Consider the following 23,594-nt stretch of genomic DNA (forward strand, 5'->3'; position numbering starts at 1 on the left):
TTTTTTTTTTTAACCAACCCTACGCGAAAGAGTTGCCTGTAAGGATGCATTAACTGATCTTTTCCACTGGGTGGCGCAACTGCTCCACTGAAGCAGCTAAACAGCCAGGAGTAAATCATCCAAGTGCCTCCCACTGCTTTTATGATATAATGCAGTCATTGAGAGCATCAGTCTTTGCACTCCTACACTACACACAATTCTGTCAAATTACTGTTTTTTTTTGTTTTTTTTTTTTTACATGAGTACAGCTTTTTATTGAAAGCAGGACAGGAAATGAGTAAAGCAGTTTGAAATACAACCAATCATAAAATGGGATTGTGTGGAAAAGCTACTGCTGTTAAACTATGTGCCATTGCTTTGGAGTATCATTCAAATATTATTACTTTTATGTTTTTTTATGCTTTGGGACGCTTGACGTTGTTATTATTATTAGTAGGTCTGTAGAATGTATTTCTTTCTGGGCTACTGTGACGTTGCTCTGCAGGCAATCCCAGACTCGTGAGCTAAATTTAGCAGCCAGCTCGTATCTCCAGCTGCAGCTGGATACAGCCGAACGGGGCTGCATGTTAACCCGTTCAAACCTGAGGGATCCTCTAACCAAGGAAATCACAATACTTTTGTTTTGCGGAAGGCCTCAGTAGCTCAACCTGTACATCCACAAGTCATCTGCCTCCACACCCTGGTTCTCCGATGAGCCCAGCACAGTCTTCTGATGGTGACGCTAAGGGGTCTGGAGTGATATAGATTTGTTGTTTCAGTGGCGACGTCTCCAGTTGCTCTTAGAGCTGACTCTGATTGGCCTGGTCTGACAGCTTGTCAAAATGTTCTAGTCAGAACCATAGCGTGGGCACGAGAGGTGGAAATGCCGGAGATTACACAATTCAGCTCATTGCATTTCCATGTAAACAGTCTTATTTGGCAGCTTAAGTTAATAACCAACATTTTTAACTTAAATTATTATTGGAGTGTTATTTTTTTTTTTTTTTTATAGATGTTTGACTTAAACTTGTATACATATTCCTGCCTCGGATCAGATGAGAGTGGCATAGCAGTGATTTGTGATTGCTTCAGTTCCTGCAGCCTCTTAAATGTCTAAAGTCTCTAAAGTTATAACTAATTCATAGATGGAATTTTTGTTCAAAGCCTGAATAAAAGAATAGTTCTCACCTGAAGTGACTTACACAGTTTTTGGTTCTTCACAAAACAACCCTTCCATTGTAATGGCACTCTGCTTTGCAAAAACTTATGGATGCCTTTTTACTTTTTCACATTTTTCTACATTACACAGTTTGCAGTGCTTCTTTTTGGTGGAAAGAGAGTTCCTGTGAACATTTGGTCTAAATCATCTCATTGCAGCTCTGGTTGCATGCTTAATGGTGGCTTGTTGGAAGATGAACTTCGACACCCATTCATGTTTTTTTTGGAAGCTTTAACAGGATTTCTTCCAGGATTGCTCTGTGTTTGGCTGAACTTCATCAAATGTTTGTTCACTAAAGAACAAACCTCTCAGGCCTTCACAAAAGAGCTGCTGTTTATACTCAGTTTAATTGATGCACAGATGGACTAAATCTACTGACATAGTGGCTTATTATAACAGTTTATTGCTCTGGATTTTATTTAGGAGTGTGGTATCAAAGGGAAGACGCTAAACCCAAATGTACACCACACTTTTCAGATAAAACCATTGGAAAACCATCCGTCACTTATGTAGTACATACAGTTACGATTGCACTATGCATATGTTTAAGCTGTAATTTGTGTCTTTCAGACATTTTGATGAATGATGTTTGTGGTTGTAATGTGACAACACTATGTGACAGTACTTCCAAAGGGACTGTGTCAGCTGCACTTTTCCATTGCTCATACAAACAGATTGTTAGTATAGGTAACGGAACATCTTGAAATATATATCCTAATTTTGTGTTTCATAATTATGCCTTCTTATTATAAAACCCTTTTTCAGAACTTCGTATTAATGGCATTAGAAAGTTTTAGACATTTTTTTTAATTTTGCAGTACTCTTTTATTCAAAAAGGGCTAGAAATATCCAAGGGAATCTCTATGCCGTGTTTGCTATTCATAGCAGACTTTTCAAAATTCCTTTACTCTTAACCTAATCTGATTTTGCGGYCGTGATGGTGCGCCTTACATATCAGGCTCTTGAGATCCTCAGTAGTGGAAAATGCTAAACTTATTGATCAGGAACAGGACGATGAACAGCCTGCAGCTGTTCTGCATTTTTCTCTTGTACGTTTCGCTGAGAATTTTACTTTTGTGTTTGTAATTTGGCTTTAACGGTCTGAAACGATATTAAATCCTGTGCTCAGCTCGTCTGATCTTTTTATTTTTTTAATTTTCCAACCAGTTTTAAAGGAATTACTAAATGTTTCTGGGTCTGATCGAGTCTGCTTGCATCAGCCCAACATGTGCTGTTGCCTTCTAAATAATGGAAAGCATGTCTGAAAGAGGCTGCAGCGTCTGCCTTATTTGTTTCCAGAAGCCTTGTAGATGCTAAAAAAAAATCACTCTGAGCATTATTATGTTCAAAACTTACTCTTTTACCACACTAAATGAGCTTTCTATTGTACTTAATATGCTGCATTGGTGTTAAATGTCCTCTAAGCTACAATAGATCCAGAACTTAAATGTTACACTTGTGTTTCTGAGGCTGTGCAGTTAAATAGTACTTAACTGAAGCGTTTCTTATCTACAAGTCCGAAGCCGTTCCGGCGAAGAAATCCCTCTGAGGCTTTTCAGAGTTTTCTGTGGTTTTGCGGGCGCTGCACATTTAATGCAGAGGGAAATTATTTTCAGTTTCACAGTCGACTGGTCTTCCAGAATTGCAGCTAAACTGGGTCTTCATTTTAACACAGGTGCTGTTGCGATAAAAACCCGGGACTATTTCGAATTGTGTCAAGAGTGATTGTGTCTAATAAACCTGTGAGGAATGTTTATTTTTATTGTGCCTTTCGTCAAGGTTTTTTTTGCTTGCATACTGTTGAGAAACTGAGATTTAGTCACGTCTATGCAGCCAAGTTGCAGCTGCCTTGTTTCTGTGCTCTGCCAGACGAGATCATTCGGCAACTCTGAGTAAATCAGAACCTTTTGTGTGATAGAATCGGTCTAACCCACGTGAGCGTAGATTAAATAAGTCTCTGCAAAATATCTTGCGTGAGTTTATCGGTGTAAATATTATTTGTACAAAGTTTGATTCCCACATTTCTGGTCACGGCATATTGGGTCGCCTCGTCTTTCCGCCACGGTGCTCCGTGCGATGGAAAACACTTGTGCCTTGCAGAGAAACTCTGTGCGAACGTTTCCCTTGGCTTTGACAAATGCACACAGGCAGGCGGGAGAGTTTGCTTTGAACAGGACACATTATTCTTTCTCCTCCTCTCATTCTTCCTTTTTCTTCCTCTTCAGATTAGTGAGTGTGCACCCTGCGGCCGTGCAAACTAGGCCTGCGTGATTTAAGCATACTTTGTTGTTCAAATCGCGACCCAAAAGTACAAATTTATTTCTGTTCTTCGCCACTCTGTAGATAGCGTTGCTTATGCAAAAGTCCCTGTAATTTCATATCTAAAATGAAGGAATTTACTAATCTCGACACAGAAACCCTCATCAGGATCTTATTACATAAGGGCAGGGGTTTCCTATTCTCCTCGTATTTGATTGCCTCAGCTCTCTTGCTCCGTTGGATGCGTAAGTGGGGACATCTGAAGAGCCCGCTCATCCTGAGCCCTGCTGTCTGCAGGGAATCTGTCATGCTCACTGGAGAGTTAAGAGTTGCAACGCTTGCTCTCAACAGATGTGACCTGAGACTCTCCCCACTACTGTTTCCACAGGAATTCCCAGAGTAATTAAAGAGCCGCACTGAATTTTCAACATTTATGGGATTATTTATGGGATGGATGGATGGATGGATGGGTGGATTTAAACCTCAATCCAGCTCCTCCAGATTACAATTACTAGGGTTGTATTGGTTGACGCTGCGGCAATATTAGCCTCAGCTGAATTTTATTAGCATTCATAAATCAGTCTCATCACTGCTGGGAAAAAAAAAATCTAATTTAAGAATGACTCATTTTCATTTCCACGAAGCAATCTCTATTAAATATTAAATGAATAATGAGGAGATTTAGAATGTGTTTTTTATTTTTCTTTTTTTTTTTAGATTTGAAATCTTAAACACATTCGCGTGTTCAATTTAAGGAAACAAAATAACAATGCAATTATTATCTATGTACTACTAGTAAAACTGCCACAAAATGATTCACGAGCAAACACAGAAACACCAAGAAGACAAACATTAAAAACTACATAAAATAGTTGATATGAAATTGATCAGAAATCTGTCAGTGTCTCAGAAGCTTGGAGGAAGGGTTTGTTACCTATTTCTAAGTTTTATTACAATCCATTGAATACCAGACAGGCTAACGGGGACATTTTGACACATTGCTATTGAAACTTTGAAATGTATGGTCAACAACGAAATATTTTAAGGTTTCTGGATTTTAATAAAAAATATAAACAGACAAATAAAACATGTATTTTTGTCCTGCAGTAATTAGATTCTCGTGAGTGATGGTGCTGTCAGGACTAAGGACTCCTTAGATGAAGCCTGCAGATGCATAAAAACAAACATTACCCCGTCTGTCGATCAACACTGTCAGTCTGTCTGACCTCAAATCTCTTTCCATTAACTCAGTTAAGCCCCTTCACCCACTCATGCACCCACACCCTCCTCTGCCTGAACGCCACTGCAGCATCTCAAGCATGTTATTTTTTTTAAGTGAGTTACTCAAATCCTCACATATGCTGGTGAGCCAAACTCTCAGTAAATGGTATCTAAATAGCTATTGGACAGCTGGGTGACTGTTATATATGAGGCAGCTGCGGCCATTTTTTGTGGTCTGCAAATTTAACAGTGGTTAACAGTTAAATTTGTACCAAGGAGGAGGTCTAGTTACACTTTAAGGAAGCTGTTTATGTAAATTAATAATCAAAAGTAAGGCAAATATAAGAAGTCTGTCAAAAAGCCAGGTTGTTGTGATATAAAGAAATCCCCCTTTTTTATATTAAAAATCCTGTAAAACTCAATTAAACTTCAAACTTTTCTGCTGGGTTAGGGTTAGGGTAAGTTTCACTACTCAGACTTATTGTACTCTAACTTGCAATCTTTTATTGTAAATCTTAATATTATGTAATGTGCTTCCTGGTATTTGCTTGTTAGCAGTGGTTCAAAATAATATCCTTTACCAACATAACAGTCAGGAGAAGGGTGCAAAAACATCTATGTACCGCGACACAATGATTAAACATGACAGGAATTTCTGACAAGAACTTATTGCTTTCTAAACGTGGCAATAATCTGCTGTTTTTTGGGGGGTTTTCCTCTTTTGCCTGTAATAAAGAAAAGTGTCACAGGAAAGAATGTTTTTCTTTAGCTGAAAATATCAAAGATTGCCTAAAATCTCCCTAAATTCCCACATTTTTTAAAACTTATGTTTGGCACAAAAATAGCAATACCATCTCTAAAAGAGCACCATACCTACAGTCAAACGTGGTAGTGGCAGCTTCATACTGAGGGTTTCTTTTTCTAATTGAGCTATATTTTTTGTCAAATATGTCAGATTTTGATGCTGGACCTTCCAGTGAGTTTAAGAGCACATCAAAATAAAACAATTACACCAAACAGGACATTTCTTTTTTTTTTTTCTTCTTTTGTTTTGACCTGAGCAGAACAATCTCTGAGTGAAGTTTTTGGATCGATCTGAGGATGACTGTGGAGAAAAATGCCATCAGAAACTACAGTATTGTGAGAACTTCCCTCACCTCACATTGCACTACGCTCCCTGTGGAGGAAATGTAGCCATCGTTAGCTCAGGCAGTGTTGGCCTGCAGCTCCCTTGGAGGTTAGTTTATGTGACTAGAATGAGGTACTGAGACTCTGTCTTTTTGGCACATACTCAGTCTGTTGATGAATGTCAAATTTAAAAGTCAGGACATTGTTTGGATTGTGCTCAGACTCTCTATATTGAACTCCTATTTTAGGAGCTAATACTGCAGCTGTGGTGGAGGATGAGTTTTCGTGACGGTACCTAACAGTAGTTCTGTGCGCAGTAGAGTCTCTCAGGAGCCTTTGATTAAAGCAGTAGTCTTCTCCTCTCTTCCGATGTGTTTCCATGCTGCAGCATGTAGGCGGTGTGGCAGAGGTCACTTGTATCGAGCTGAAAGTCCCGTACAACCAGAACAACTCTCGGGGCCTCATTACGGCTCGGTATCATTGATGGCTTGAGCCGTTTCCTGACCGGTCCTACAAGGAGAAACAGAGCGAAAACAATACTTTAGACTTTAGTAGTGACTAGATGTTCAGAAACTTTGCACCTTTTTGTCTTCAGCAGGGGGAATAAGGAAAGTTTATCAAAAACCGATGTTTCTCCACTGCAGTGCTTTTTATTTATTTATTTTCTGTTTGTGTTTTTCATCTTTGTGTTGATCTGTAAACGCCCAAAACGAGTACTTTTGATTACGATTGATTTTACTCAACTTCAGATCTGAACAGGGAAAAGGTTTTGCTGCAAATCTTCTGTTTTTCTCTCGTCTCAGCCCCCCACAGATAGAATCAGATGAAGGAATCCTATCAGGCCTCAACACTCACCTTGAAACAAAAGTCTGAGGGATTTTAGAGGATCAGAAGATTTTTAGATAACTAGATGTCAGACATTTGATCAGAGAAGAGACAATTATCCTGGCTCATAGGTGGGAGATGATGAGGTTATTTATTGGACCTAACAGGATGGGATGTTTGTGAAAAATAAAACGGTGTTTTATTGACTGTAGAGCATCACGTGTCACCTTCTGAGCACAATATCACAAATTAAAGATTTGATAGTAGCATTTGATTGATTCGTATTTCTGGTTCAGCATCCGTTACGATTGATTTATCCCGTGACAAAGAGTGAAAGGAATTTAATTCTGGACRTTCAATGATGTATTTTAAAGAATGAGCACAAAGCGGCTTGAAGCTTAGGCCAGCATTTGTTCAATAAAACTGCTGAGGAAATAAATCGCTGCTACAGCGTTGGCTGAAAAGCGGAGAGGATAATAAAAGTAAGCATTTGTAAAAATGGACTTCGATTCTGGGTTGGTTGTAGGGAAACGTGGCCTTGACTCTGTAGTATGTTTTTGACAGTGAAAGGTTTTGAGAAAAATGAAAAGCTGTTACAGAATAAAGGTATCAAAAACGAAATAAACAAGGACAAACAGCTTCAATTATTCTACAAATTATTACATTATTTTCTCTTTCTGTTAATATCGATTCTATTAAAAGAAAAAGTTTTAGGAAAAGGAAGTATTCTTTCAAAATAACAATGAAGTTGATTAAAATTTAAGACTTTATGAAGAGTTTGAGGTTTTCTTAACCAAAAGGAAAATATATGATCAGTTTTTCAATGTTGAAAAGAATATTTATATAAGAAATACTCTGACATAGCAGCCATAAACACAAAGTATATAAACATATAAACATCAGATTTTTTAAAATCCTGGAACGTCACCATTCTGAAATATGAGTTTGTTTTGTCTAGATCAAGGGTTTTATATGGATATTTTGAAGGGACCTAAAAGAAAGTAAATAGTCGTAGATGAAAGATTGAACAGACCGGCAATTCATCCTGAACAATACTTTATTTCTGTCAAGAAAAAGAGTTTAAGGAATTTTCAGATGATTTTTTTTACCAGATTTGTCCACAGGAATCTTGTAAACTTGAAATTTAGTTTTTCTTCAAGAGAAGAAATCATGACATCTTTCAGTGATGATCTTTTCTCTTTATTTTCTCTTTCTGTTCATAGTTTGTGCATTGGGATGAGCATTTTTCCCCTGCACTCTGTTGGCATGTGCTTCATAAGCTGTTAATAGCTTCTTTTGTATTTATTAATTACAAAGCCTAGTTGCATGTGGTGTCCTGCAGTTCATTAATCATTTTTTCTGGACCGGTAAATGTTGATTTGCAGTGCAGCTGCGGGAACAAATCAACTGTACAAAATACCAAAGAGAGCCATGTGTTATACAAGTTTGTTCATTTAGCTGATGGATTACTTGACTGTTTCATAATGTTTGCTTGAATCGATTTGAGTGCCCGTCAATAAATCTGCAGAATTTCCAGCGGAGACGAATAAAACCACATTGTCTCTGCAACTATAAATGAGAAGGAGGAAGAAAATGATTCAACCCTAATGTGTATCATTAAAACGGCCCTCATATTTTTCGAACGTACTTACCTTTATTAGATGTTTAGACATTGACATATTTCCAGATCTTAGAGTGTGCTTTTTGTCAGGCTTGTTACGAGTGCGGTGGACAACAGAGTGTTTACGCTCCATCTCTGCAGCCTTTGCTCTTCTCTCTGACCCCACCAACTTCTCTGTGCATATCCCGAGTCATGACTCTTTGGGGGCTCCGCAGCAGAGAAGCGTAAATTGAAGGATCAGTTTTCCACGGCATCAGTGGTAAATGTATTGAGCAGACCTGAATGAAATGACACGGATGTTTCAGCGAGTGCCTCCAAATTGGTTCCTCGTGCCTAAAAGTAAGATACGTGACTCTGCAAAGATGATTATTGATCCCTTCCACGTTTTACTTCTGCAACTGCTAATTTCCAAACATGCTCTTATTTGTGCATAAAGCCCAAAGGCGACAAACTCTGTGGTAAAACCACGAGATAATTACTAAAGCTGTATCAAAGTCATTGTTGTGCAATTTAACCCCTAACAAAACTGTTTCTAAGTTCAATGCACACAGGTTAAACCGGAACTAATTCATGTTCATTGGAATGTTGAACTAGTTTTTGCTCATTCATAATTTATTTCCATAAGATATGCTGAAAATGTATAGAAGTCATGACTTCATGCATCTATTAGTAAATTGATTAGTAAAGGAACTTGAGCTTGACTTGATCATCCAGCTTGAGCTTGACTGGCAACCCGTTTGTTTCTAGACCATTTACATAGTTTTGTATCTCTCCTTTTGTCGCTTTAACTGAGTTCAAACCACTACACGTTCTATTTCTGTTTAAAGCACATCAGCCGACAAAATTGTCACTCATATTAATTAAACGACACATCTTATCTCTGCTGCAGCCGCCTGCAAACTCACACCCTCGTTCCCTGCCTGCAGCAGGCTCCCACGCAATAACACAACCAGGGAATGCAGAAACCGCTCAGCTTAATCGATGACTTTTGATGTCTAGAGCATGTGTCTTCAGTTTAACGTTTACGTGGAGGCAGAGGCATACTCTCATCAATAACGCGCCCGACACACACAGATATGTGCTTGTAAATCGTCTGTAAGGAGAAATGCTGCAACTCCTTTTCTGCATATAGATGGTAAAGTTTGTTCTAAGTTTCAGTTTAGCGTTACCGTCCTCCAGTAGAGCAGCAGTTTGTAATACTCGACTCGGTTTGTGTTTTTCACGTAATAAAAAGTGTCTATTGTTATTAAATTATTACTTAGATGGCAAATTATTTAACGACGTAATGTTATATGTTTGTGGCACAGTTTCACCTTAGGCAGAAATATTTCCACCATAATGAATCATAGTGAAACAAGAGCTTTTCCTTTTGGTCAGCTTTGCAAAAGGATCTTCGAGGGAGTTCGAGCCACCAGGCTGCTTTTCCACACTACGTCTGACAGAAATCCTATTTCACTTCAATTAAACCTCCTGTCCCCCCTCAGGGTTCTATTTAAGTCCAGAAAACCAAAAGGTCGTAGCTTCAACAATAGGTGGCAACCTCCCCTTTGCTCTACTCCTTTGATGGAGCTCACTAAACTGTACATGTCTGCTCCTGATGGCATCACTTTTAATTATCTCCTTGGCAGACTAGCTGGCCGGTTTAGATAAGCTCCAGTATTAGATTACTGTTGGTGAGACTCATCTGTTGTCCTATTCATATAAGATGACTTGCTTATGATAAAATTAATTTTCAATGACAATTGTTTCTACCAAGTTAGCCTCTGGATCTTAATTTTTTATTTWTTTTTTCACCCTAATTATTTAATTCACSATCAARCRGAATACGTCAACGCATGAAATTTGTTTCAGACCCAGTAAAGAGAAGAGTATAATCTCAGACGCATCCCTCTGCCTTMATTTTGTCACAAACAAAAGTTGCGTAATATTTGTTTCACGGGCCGTTGGACAAACCCATGTGAGAGTCCCCCTTCTCTGGGGCCAAGCRCCACTGCAAAGTCCCGACCACTGAAGCACTCAGTCTCCGTCTTTTTCTCCAGACACAATAAACCGAACGAGAACTCACTGCAGGGCAACAGATGGACAAAGACGGGCGCAGAAATGCACTACCTCTTCTGTGAGAGGAGCTGTAAACACGCAGGACTTCAGTTCCGTGCTCTCACGCTGCTGTGGCTCTCTGAATATTCATCCTCGTAGCCCTCCCACCGTATTCCCTCCCCCGCTGCCTCCGTCTCTCCTCCCATCCCTCGCCTGCGCGCTCCGTGCCGTTTTATGCCGAGCACAAGGCACACACAGATGTAAGTTTAATCCAGGCAACAGAAAAAGCTGGGAAATGAATCCTACCCCGTTCTTATTTTTTACTTTTTTTTTTTACTGACGTGCAACTGTAGTCAGAAGAATTTTCATCAATCAGCGCGGATGTAAAGGTGGACTTRGAGATGAAAACCTGCTGCTGGAACTGTGTGGCGTGTTTTATTCACTCCATCATCTCTTTGTGTGGATCTAGTCGTTGCCACTCTTAAGGCTTGGCTACAAGAGGGTCTTTTTTTTTGGTTTGTTTTTCTTTTAGAGAAAACTGCAGGACTACGACAGTTTTCCTTCATCTTCACATTAAACAGAAGGACGATTGAATGAATCAAAAAGAACACAATTCTATGCTCATTATGCACAGTTTAACGCTTTTGATTTTTGTTTTTCGCAGTTAGTTGGACTTCATGTCTCTAACTCAGTGATTGCAGTTTTACTTGACGCCAGCTCAGAGGAAAAAGCAACAATGTAGTCCAGGGGTTTGGACTTTCTCGGACAGGATTTCTACCTGATCAGTGATCCGTCACTCTTTGCGAGCAAAAAACCGCCGTGGAGGGATTACTGACAGTCTCGCAGCGTTCGCCTCGATTTGGAGCATCCTTCAGACTCAATTAGTACACGTTCTGGGGAGGGTCCTCACACTCTCTGCCTTGGGGGAGTTTTTTTCTGTTTTTATTCAGAGGAGAATTTAATCAGAAAGGACCTTAATTCAGCCCGAAGCCAGGATGCAGGTGTCGTTAGTGTGCACAGATCACCGCGGGGGGGTGAGCCGCAACACAGAGGACCGGCTGAACCGTCAGAACGCCAACAGCCCCAGTACAGGAACYCGCAGCAAGTTCAGAGCGGTGGCGATGGTGGCTCGCAGTCTTGGGCAACTCTCAGTTCAGAGTGTGCCCTCCTCCAGCGAGCAAAGTGTGAAGACTGGCATGAAGTATAGGTAGGCATGTCTGAAGACATTCCACAGCCACATTTCTTTGATATTTTGGATCTGTTGTGTTTTTCAGTTTGCCGCTCATGCTAATCTTGATAAGCCATATTGTCAAAATTATGACGTCTATCTGAAAATGACCGCAGGGGATGACATAGTAACATTACCAGAAAATATTTTACCTTAATTTCTTTTTTTCTTTTGTCCCTTACAATGATGCACTTTGCATATTCAGCCATGGACATTAAATTTGATCTTAGTTGTGATTAACCAACTTTTAAGTGCTTGAACAACAAACCTACTTTGTGGTTCAATCATATCTATAAATCAATATTTATGATTGAAAATACTCAGATCTTTAGGACGACATTTTTCAAATTTAGAATTGACTCCATTACATCCGTTTTATTAAACACCACTCCTGAGATATTCCCCAATTATTTGCTTTTATGCTATATATGCAATATATTTATGCATCTCACCCTTCAGGCGGTCAATGTGTATTTTTGCGATGTGCTCCAATTGATTAAAATAATCATTTGGAGCACAGATGAGATTTATCCTTCCAATACATTAAAGCATCAAAACTAAAAACTCCCTTAAGAACTTTTTCTGCATCAACCCACAAGAAAAGATGGGAAAATAAATATCCATATTTATTGAAAAATATCAGAAAGTACTGCTTGCTTCTCCACTTCCTTCAAGYTTAATAAAACTTTTATTGTGTCTTGGGATATGTGCGTTGATGCTTAAGCTTTTGATTCCTTCATTTTCTGTTTCTGCCCCCCCCTAGCAAAGTAACCTTTAACACAAATTATTCTCTCTCTTTTTTTTTTTTTTTACATTACATGCTTTGAAGTAATAGAAAAAGTCCAAATTCAGAATTACCAAATCAGTTCAAGTGAAAGAAAAAGCCAAAAAGAAAAAGCCAGATTGGGGCAGTTCTAGTATTTTTGCAGTTCTGTTGCCTCCATTTTGACGAGGTTTTTATTTTAGTTCTGACAGTTTCTAAGCCCTTTTTGTCAACATGAAACATCAAGGAATGACAGAATTTAATTTAACAGTTAATAATTTAKCTATTTTGGCAAATATTTATTGCACACATKYATTTTCTATCAAATTTGCAAATGCCTCACATTTGCATGGTGAATTATTTAAATGAGCTCGGCTATTACGCGAATGCTGCAAGAGGAAGAGATGAATAAGAATGAAGATCTCTTCAAATGCACACTTAAAGCTCTGAGTAGTGAGTGTCARACAGAGCAGTGGCAGAGAGCTACTGATCGAGGGCTGTGTGTTAAAGTACACTGTGGTTTATAACAAGCTGGGCACTAATACTGTGTGTCAGCGTTGCAGCACTTTTTGCTCCTAATTTCTTTCTTGTTTTGTAATCATCTGTTGTTGTTTGTCTGTCTTTCCATTCAATCTAATGTCTGATAAATGAAATACATTACCAGAATGCTTTGATAAAGTGCAATCAAAGTAAAATTCTCATTGCTAATAATGTATTGTTATTCTTTTGATTTAAAAAAAAATGACTAGATGCAAAGATTAAWTATGTGGCTCATTTCTAATCTGCAGATATTGTAAAAATGTGATGTGGTTAGACTGATTTTAGCTAATTCCAATTTTACTCTATCAACTCAGAAAATTTATTAGCCACATTAGTAACTAGGGGTATCGGAGCAGGCATAATCTGGCAACGCCGTAGACGAAATTTCACTATACARCATGAATTTAAAAGATTGTAAAATYGAGATTGTAAACTGTCTTCAGCAGGACTCCCCATGTTTAACAAAACATGCAGTATGTGAAAACATTGGTGAGTGTCGCGATGACAGTATGACCTGTGACAAATGCCCAACCGAACAGTGGTGATGTGTTTCTGCTTCGGGCTCATTGCAAACACAGAACAGAACCCAGATAGTCAGCAGTTTGTCCAGCTTCTGGGGGGAAAAATAAAAAAAGGAAATGTGTTATTTTCATCTCAACAGCATGGTTTTACTGAAGAAGCAGCACTCTGCAGCATCTGTTTGAGAAARATTTTACCAGGTTTTGTTAAAGCCCCTCTAAAAACATTGTATGTTGCCTGATAAACAAGCTACACTAAATATATCACYGACAGAGAAAACCCGAGTGCCTGAGTCTTCAAGCATTCAGGTGTATATATTGCAAACTAAGCATTTCTTGAATTAAAATTGTATGACTTGCAACATATGACCCAACCCTTTCTGTCAGCATGTTTTTTAGTGATGAATGTAGCTAGGACCAGAACCTTTCTTTTATGTGCTAAAAGTCTTGCTCTCTCTGAATAAAGTGCAAACATGTCTCAACATATTATAGAAATATTTTATATCTTCTTTGTCTTTGTGCTTTATCTGGTTYCGATTTAATCACCGATACTGARAATAGCTAGCTTTGAGTTTTCTTCACTCAGTAACAGCATCTACCCTCYAGTGTTGTCGCAGTAACCWGGAAGCACTGATTTCACAAAGATAAACTTTTCCGACTAGCAGGTCGACAGTAGGAGCAAATCRAGCTGAAAATTGTCAGATTCTAGTCAACATGCAACTGCCAAAAGGTTCGACAGGGTCACGTATGATGTACTSATACTTGGTTTTGTGTATCAAGCTGTACAACAATTCTTTGAATTTGACACCAACAAACTCAATCGGTTCTTTTACGAGAAATATGTGGATGGGGCTTTTGTGTGGAATTGAAAACTTTACTATTTGGTGTCAAGTTGTGCCTCTCCAAGTATTAAGCACAGTGAAAATAATGTGAGGGTTGATTTGAGGTTGATTTGTTGAACCGTATGACCCATCTCCGGCGCTACTGTCTCCAGCCACATCACAGTCTTCTGCATGTAATTTGCTGGCGGCAACCTCCTCGTRTTGTCTCTSTGTCATCATTGAGCCTAATGATATTGAATGAGAAAAATCATTTGCAGCTCAGGGGCCAGCGGCTTTTTGTGTTCTTGTGCTTTCACAGTGTGCTACGAAGTACACGACGGGATGTGTTCTTGTAAACTCGTATGTGATGTAAACCAAAGAAATGCGCGCCGTGATGCGGCGGGAAGCCCCAAACGTTCCTGTACAGAGGGCAGGGCATAAAGTCTGGGGTTTTCTTTGGAAGAAATGAGAACGAAAAGGAAAAGGAAGGGGAGATTGCTGGTGTATTCACAATGCYCAAGAGGAAGTACAGTGGGATGAAGTGATCTGTGCTCGTGTCACTGTGAATCTCTCAAGCGTGCCTCYCGGAGTTGAAGCTTGCAAGCCCTTTAACATGGCCGTCCATTTCTCTTTTCATCTTTAGGATTTTCCCCGCCTYTCTTTGCTAAAAGGAGAAGGAATTTCTCATTTCTCTATTTAGACAGCTGAAGAGGTTTGTGGTTTTAAAACCGTGCCCCAAAAGAATACAGTAAAGCTGTATTATCCACCCGCCAAAAACTTTCCCTGATTATCCCCCTCTGCACAATCGCTGTGAAATTCAAATCAGACTCATTTGCATAAAATCCTCGCCTTCTCCTTGAATGGCAGCCTCGAGTTTGACCCGTCTGCATCTCCGAGTTTGATTTCAGGTTAGTTTGGGGAGTGACCTTACTCGGCAAGGCCACCAAAATCATCAAAGTGAACGACTGTTCACTTTGATGAGGGATCGCAGCAGCTTTATTGGCCTGCCAGCCGTTTTTAAATGGAACTCTGCATCTGACTGATACGACTGGGTAAAATCACCAAGCTTGACTGTGAATCGTCAACCTCTTCCAAGGAATGAATAAATGCCTTCATTCTGGACTGAATTAATGATGCACACTAAATGGCTTGTGATTATGTAAAGCAGCCGTTGTCAGGGGATGTCTGTGAGATTGGGAGAGCAGTGCAGGTGAGGCAGTTCATTCTGGTATTAGCTCTTCGTTCAGTCAGCCAAACTCTGCTGATGGGGAGAGTTTTATTTGCTAAGATGCAGCAAATCTCCAAAGTCCTGCTGAGTTACAAGAGCCGGAGCATGTATTGAATTCCAGCTGGGCTGCCATTTTTGTGCTTTGTGCAGACAAAAGTTTGAAGGATTCACCTCAAACTGCTGTGGTTAACAACTGGGAACGGAAACAAGACACCAGGGTATATTCGGTGAAATGCCGTATGTTGGAAGTGTTCATTCTGCTTGTGTTAGAGGTCAGGTGCCACTTACCTTYTGTTCTGCTGTTATTCATATTTCACTTTATTCTGAAACATTTGTGCAAGAAAGATTCGGGATGTCTCGACATGCAGGTTGCAAATCCCACAACATTGATCGGTAAATGCTAGGGATGCACCAATATTAGAATCTGCACTGAAATCTATATTCAATATTAACATTGTTGTTATGGCCATTAACTGTTATTTACCAATGATCTATCTGATTTCACCTTTTTGACTCTGTTAGGAAAATGACCACACCTCTGACATTCTTTCTCTGCCTAGTTAAACATCCTCAATCCTGCATTGCATCACTATTCCATGACCAGCAAATACAACATGGCTGACCAATGCCTTCACCTCCCAAAAGACAAATAAGAAGCAACAATTAAATTCAGTTTAACAATGCTTTATCAATTTCGAATGGAAAATTCAATGTTTGTGTAACTCATATTATTCAAGGTTCTTCGCAGAGTTTTTGTAGATGGTGATGGTTGTGGACAGGAAGGATCCGCTGTAGAGGATTTCTGAAGGAGCCTCTGACTGAAAGCCACTCTGCTGTTGTACAACAGTCTCTTGAAGAGGATGCTCAGGGTTGTCCATAATTATATTGATTTTATGAAGAATTTTTCATCATCTCCAGATGTTCCACAGTCATCCCTGTAATAGAACCAGCATTCTTCATCAGGTTTTTCAGCTTTTTAAAGTCCCTGCCTCTGTAGCGGCTAACCCAACAGATGATGACAGAAGGGATTGCAATCTTCACAAAAATATTGTAGAAGATCTGCATAAACTTGCTTCAAAGACAGAAGGACCAAAGTTTCCTCAAGAAATAAAGTCTGCTCTGTCCCTTCACTGTTGTCCAAGCAAACAGAGGTATTTATACACCTCAATCACCTCCACTTCTTTTTTCATGATGAAAATAGTGTTTGACCTAGCCCTGTCTTTTAAAGTCTTTAGTCCTCTTTTGTTTTGTTCACTTTCAAGATGGCATGATTGTTCTCCTCACCAAGAGACGAAGCGTTCCATCAACTCTGTTCTCAGCTTCTTGTCCATCTTCAAGTCAAGTCAAGTTCATTTGTATTGCACATTTCATCATCAAGGCAGTTCAGAGTGTTAAAAAAACAAAACTACAAAGTCACAAAAGAGTACCATMCAGCCAATAATTGAGAAAACCAGCAACAATCATTACATTTTAAGGAAAATGGCAACATTGAAATACAGATCAAGGTTGACAGTGATTTGTTGCATACGATGCATGTTGTTACCTTTCTTGCAACCTTGCTGTGGCGACCCCCAACCAGGTTGAAGGGGTCCACCGCTGTTATGGAAAATGACCCGAACAGTCAAGTGCAGCCGAGCAAACGGTATCACAACCCTTTGAGGATTCACTTAAAGTTTCCTTCTCTTTTTGATTATTTCGAGCTCCACCATCAGTTTATCAGTAAATTGAACATGCAATTCAGGAGATCTCGACCCGCAGAAACACTTAACTCAATGAAGCAAACTGGAAGGAAAACACACACAGAGATCAATGTGATGCTAATAGAACATGGCTAGCTATTTCAAAACTACAGTAGTTATCTCTCTGTGTCATCAATAATATTCACACATAGTGTGTTTTACCCACATGAATGAAAATATGGTGACTCAATCATATCACTGAATAAGTGAGAAACGAAGACAGCGACTCAGCAGTGGTCCAATAAAGCAGGTCMTGTTAGCACCCATTGTTGCTCTTAGCAACATTATGATCATTTTGAAACAAGTAAAAGATTATTAGTTCTGATTCCCATTTTGCCTGTTGACTCTAATACAATAAAATATGAATACACTTAATTTTGCCCTAAGTGACCTGGATATGAATTATTTAGTGAATTCTTAAAAACCACAATTTCGTGCAGCAGAATATAGAAAAATAATTTTGAAGCTATGGTCTTCAAAAGTTATGAACACAACGCCCTTCTAACAGGTTTAAATCGACATTTTATAGGTGCAAAATGAAGCCTTCAGGCTCCAAAGTCCGTTACAAAATGACCAAAACGGCAGCGGTATTAGGTGGCTAAGGTGCAAAAGTGGTCAATACCTGATCCCTAATACTTGTCTATGCATCCTGCAAAATAAAGTCTTGTTCCCCAWGGGTTTTCATTTCTTCAGCAAAGACTTCATCAGCTATAAAACACTTCTGCTCTGTTGCAGTCGCTTGCTTACTTGAGGCCCGACTAAGTCATAGCTGACTCACCACCTGTTCTGGTGTAAATCTACTAGTAAGTCGCCTTAAGATTCCTCATCTCATGATGTTCACTTTTACTTTGAGAGTTGACATTGAGCCCCAGTAACAGTGGATGGCCTCTGGAGGGCTTGTGTAAGCGGCTGGCATTTAAATCTTACCGCTGTGCTGCTTAGAGTTGGCGTTTATCATTTTTTAAAAGCCACGCCAAAAAAAGAAAAACAATAATAAAAATCAGTTCTCAGTGGTTATTGTTGTTCAGTCCACCTTGAAGTCGCCTGAGAAAACAGATGGCAGAAATGACAAGAAGGAAAAGTGACAAGATTTCCAAACAAGGACTTTGCACATTTGGCTATTAATTAGTGCTGTGGATCTTTAATGTTACTGGTTGCCATAGCAGAGCTGAAGACGAGGTGATGGAGCTCAGTTTGGATCACATTTGTGTTTTGTTTGGGATTTTTTTTTAGGAATATTGCCTTTTTTATTATTATTGTTACACAAATGCATAATTGCTCATCGCTCAGGCTCCGCTGACAGAAGCTGTGGGCGTGTGAGCTTTGGGGCGTCATGAGTGTGGATGCATGCTGGGACATTTCTCCTGCATTCTGAGGGCTCTCATCATCAGGGAGCCAGTTTTCCACTGCACCCCTCTTCCCCAATTCAGATATAAATCACAAGCAGACCCTGGAAGTCAAACAGAACGCACTTACAGATTATGAGAGGTTAGTTTGTAGACTCAAAGCAGAGACTTGAGGTCACAAACATTTTTTAGGTACCATCTGTAATGCGGACGCCTCAGCCATCTTTTCTCTGGGGGTGTTGGGACAAACTGACGAATAATCTAGCTAACGTAGGCTTGTGTTGCACAGAGCACGGTGAGAATTTGTTTGTTTTGGGAGGAGGAAGATGAAATATGTTTCTTCTGTTTCTTTAAGCATGTGAGAGAGATACTTGTGTTTATGTTGAAGGAGGAGGAGAAGAAGACAGCTGTTCTTTTTTCGCCTCACTGATAAAGTTTAATTAGAGCCTCTGTTTGCATGTGTGTGTTGCTCCCCTCTCTCCCTTCTCTCTGTTTTTCTGCATGTTAGTTTCATTAAAGCTCTAGAAATAGCTTCTTCCATTTATTAATGCTGCTGTCAAAAAGAACCAGTTCTTGATTCGGTGAAAATCTGGTGAGATTACAAGTGCCTCTTAATAAATTAKAATKTAATCAAAGTTGATTTATTTCAAGAATTCAAGGAAATGAAACTCATTTRCTATAATTCATTCAGTACACACAYGGGGGTATATTAAAAGAGCTTGTTTCATTTTAATYATTATGGGATACAGTTGATAAATACTCTATAATCAGTTTCTTTGAAAATAAAAGCCTTGCATCAGAACCAATAATAAGGGATTTAAACACAGAAATTTTGATCCACTGAATTGTATGTTCATGTACTTCATATTTATTGGGTTTCTGATCCCTTTGCATGAATTGCTGCATCAATGAAGCGTGACATGGAGGAAACGGGGCTGCAGAATACCTTTTTGCACTGGTGGCACTGCTTCAATCAACTGTTTCTATGAAGCGCATCACCACAAAAGTTATTAGAACCTACATTTTTAACAGGCATCGCATTTAACATCGCAGGTTTACAGTTTAACTTTATTTGTAAATCACTTTCTATAAAGGCAGTATTGACTTGTAAATGATTTATTTAMAATCTGGTCAACATGAAGTTCTTTATTTGAAGCAGAATTGGAAAGAYGGGTAACTTACTGAAAAAAGTGCTTAAAGTGATTTTAAGAGCTGAAATGTGAATCTAAGAACCTCTCAAGATAAACGAAMTGAAACAATGAAATYAAGGAAAATATAYGTTRTRAGTGCAAATGTTTTCAGGGCTAAGCATSTTATGAACATCTCAAACTGACCATTTCATTAYGTTCATGTGAATTCATTAATATCCACCTGTTCTGTAACTATGTCATCAGGAWGCTTTAGGTTAAWGTTGCTTCTTTTGTCTGTTTACATTATGWCAGATTAACTTCATCTGGCATGCATTGACCGGTCACAGATTAGTACTTTGATGTGTTTATGAGGAAACCTAAATCATCAGACTGATTTCAAATGAACAGGTTCTAGTCTGGATGAGCCAGAGCATCAGGAACTTTGACTTTGTTCTACATAATGTGCAATAAAGTGATTGAAGGGGGGAAAATGAGAATAAATTGAGATGAGACTACTCTAAAGCAGCAGAGCAGAGCTGCCTTGGTTATTTGCACACGGCACCATTTTATGTGATAATTATAAATGAAGTAAGTTCTAATYGTACCTGAACATTTATCTGAGCAATTACAGCCGTGCTCAGAGGAACAGTCTGTATTAATGTCTGAATGAATCACAAACAAACTCTCATCCAGAGGTTCCCTCATTARAGAGGAAGGGTGCCATCAGTAGCGCAGCCAAACATGAATCACTAATCAGGTGTTGAGTTTATAATACYAGGTTTGACTTAGAGGAGCGATATTGAGTTTTCTGACATGCTAGAGGTGCATTTGATGTATACAGTTAAAATGTTATATGCAAATCTGGGAAAGTTTTATATTTAGACTTTGTATTTTTATTTTATCKGATTTTCAGAGTGCTTTGAATTTGATTAATTAGAACTCAAACACAAAAGAAATTGTTCACAAATAACAGAGATAAAACAAAAACGGACTAGATTCAGGACYTGCAGCAAAAGTGCAATCTGTAAAGACCGTTAATTTATATTTATGTCAATAAACGCAGATTTATTGCCATAAATAATTCTGTATTTATCAAAACAACTATCAATAGTGTTGTTTATCAAAAGAGCAAATTTGTCACACTTGGGGATTCCTGTTTTGTTACTCTGCAACAAACATTAAAAGGTTTCCAGTCAATACAAACAGAAAGTGTCTCTTTAAAAAATAATTTAAAAATGTCTAAATCTTCAATCTGCTAATGAGTAAAAAAAAAAAAAACATAATTCAAATTGTCACTGACAGCTGTAATAAAATGCTTTAATGCCAGTCTCTTTGTGTCTTCTGCTGATATGAAGCTGTTTATTTCCACCGTATTAAATCACATTTGACATCTCATCAAATCAGCTTTATTTCAATAGCACCAGCTGACAACAAATGCAATCTACAGACACTTTGAAAAATAAACAGATAAAAAAAACTGTACACAGAACGATCGATCAGTGACCTGATTTTTATTTTTTTAAATTTTTTTCTGAAGTCTTTTTCCAACTTTTATTATTTGGGGAGTAGATCATGTGAAATTTCAGCTACAACTGATCAGTGGCRAGACAYGCTGCGAACCCAGCGTGCAACCAGTGACACGTAGCAACACATTCTTCAGAGAACAAAGTGGTGACAAACTGAGCCCCTTTTCTGACAATGTGCTAAAAGCTCTGAATTGGTCTAACCTTTCTGTAACTGTGGAGKTTGTGTGATGCATAAGTTATCCTGTTGCTGCCGTTCCTGGTSGTGCTTTCTTCCCCAACTTGGATTTCTTCCTCTTTTTCCGAACTGACAGCGCTCTGACCACTGTCTGCTGCTGATAACACGCTGACTACTCATGCAGTAAATACTTTCCCAACACCCGTTTAAAAACATGAAACTGTCCCAAGTTTCTCACTGAAGAATAAAACTTTCGAAGCATACAGTCAAATGTCTTACAGTTAGTTATTTAATGGGTTGCAAATCTTTTTTTCTTTTCAACAGCTTCCTCTACGGCGCACCGACACAGAGAGGTATCAATCTAAGTCTCCATTCAAAGGAGGATTAGCATATATCCAAAAATGTAAAATTATTCTTCTCAATTCAACTCTGGAAAGAATCTCCTTATTCATTCTCCTCCAGTCAAATCTGACACTTACAAATCCATATTGGGCTTTGATCTGACGGAGAACAAAGTCTTTTTGTCCACAGCTACAAAAGAAGGTCATCCAACAGAGAGATACGATTAAAGCCTCAAGGTGGAAAGCTGAAGATTGCTTTTCATTTAAAAACAGAAGCAAACAACAATGACATTTTAACATTTGAATGTATTCACAGCTAATTGTGTCTAATTGTAATTATCCTTGTGAGAAGACAATTTTCTGATATCAGCAAAACGTTTTGGTTGTCTTTTCTTCTCTCTGTTGCATTAATCCGAATTGAAGGAAACTCATTTAAAAAGAGGGTTACCTTTGCAGGTTAGGGCCACAGATGAGGTTTAATTCATACTTCATCGGTTTAATTCATCGGTGAACTTATCCCTCCACGTSTTCCGGCTTCTTTAACGTTTGCTCGTTTTTCAACCTGACGTCCACACAGCCTCTGTAAGACTCCAGCTACACCACTTTAGCTCTCACTAGAGCACACTTTCATTTGTAGAGCTGCAGATCTATGCTTGATATAAATATGCAGTCATCRCTTCATACAAATGATTGCTCTGAAGTGCAGTAGTGGGCTGAGATTATTACTAAAGTAATGGGAGCTGAAAAGTATTCAATAATTCACTCATTAATAAAGTCACGGACCAATTAATCTCTTAGTAACTGAATGCATTTATCCCGGCAGTGAAATAGATCCAAGATCTAATGAAAATGGCCTCATCACATTTTCCTTTCGTTGAAATGCTTCGGCTGTCTTTGGCCGCTTGAGGCATCACAGGTCTCATCTGTGCAGTCAAGGTGTCTGAGTAGCAGGAATGATATTAATCTAAGATCTGCAATGCTTCTCATCTGTGGAGAATATTTAAGGGACTGAAAATACTCCAAGAAAAAATATTTTATAATTTTTTTTATTTTATTTTATTACTTGATAAACTTTCAGGTTGGTAGTATTAATTAAATTGTCAGCTGTTTTTGAGCTGATCTGTTTTTTTTGTAGCACAATAGACCAGATTAACTGATCTAATGGAGTTATTTCATTTTKATTTGGCAGGTAACTGATTGATCTAGTTATCATTAATTGGGTTTATGCATAGTTGTGAATTAGTCTTTTTTATCATTGAGGGTGTCCATCTTAGCTGTGGTTCAACAACAGATGCAAATTAGCTCCATATCGTCCAAACCAACTAGAGAAAGTAGGGTGGAGAGCACACTCTGCAGCCTGGCAAACTCCTGCTCCGCTTGCTACCTGCGTTTGAGCCAAGGTCTGTATTCACAACTAAATGGATATAAATGCATCATTCATGAGATATTAATTTGCATTTATAATTAMATTTATTTTATTTCATCACTTTATTTCATTCATTGTGTCTTGAAATGTTAAGTTTTAATTTCAGATCTGCTCATTTCAAACACCTCTTAGTAAGTTTCCTGTTTTGTACAATTCTGCTTCAAATAARCAACCTTATGTTTACTAAATTATTAAGTAACCATTTACAGGCCAGTATTGCCTTWATGAAGAGTGATAAAAAAAATWWAAAAAACTGGTAAAACTGTGATGTAAGATGCAAAAATATGGAAGCACTTAACTTTTGTACTAGTGTACAGCAGTTACTCCCTTCGTATTGAGAAGGAAGTCAGAGGGACGACTTTACTGTGAGGGCTCCTCTCTGCTGAGCCTCAGCTGGAACCTGACCCCACCATAACAAAGGGCCACTGCAGCAGTACAAAGCAGTAACCAAGACCGTCCTAATCAAATGCCCAAGAGAACAATGCGCCCATGAAAGGACATCCTTAAATGGGAGTAATTGCAAG

The 23,594-nt window shown here is 38.7% G+C and overlaps 1 protein-coding gene across 5 annotated transcripts in view; it reads left to right on the plus strand.

Moving 5' to 3' along the window:
* kcnab2a (potassium voltage-gated channel subfamily A regulatory beta subunit 2a) overlaps positions 1-23,594 on the plus strand; it is a 92,123-nt gene that overhangs the window by 44,718 nt on the left and 23,811 nt on the right. The window contains exon 1 of one of the 5 annotated variants that reach the window (XM_008408569.2): positions 10,467-11,496. The exons of the other annotated variants lie outside the window; for them this stretch is intronic. Coding sequence (XP_008406791.1) covers positions 11,285-11,496 — 212 coding nt within the window. The 5' untranslated portion in view covers positions 10,467-11,284. Of the gene's footprint in view, positions 1-10,466; positions 11,497-23,594 lie in introns of those variants that run through there. 5 annotated transcript variants of the gene reach the window in all.

Source organism: Poecilia reticulata, linkage group LG5 (genome assembly GCF_000633615.1).
Source record: "Poecilia reticulata strain Guanapo linkage group LG5, Guppy_female_1.0+MT, whole genome shotgun sequence".
NCBI classification, from domain to species: Eukaryota; Metazoa; Chordata; class Actinopteri; order Cyprinodontiformes; family Poeciliidae; genus Poecilia; species Poecilia reticulata.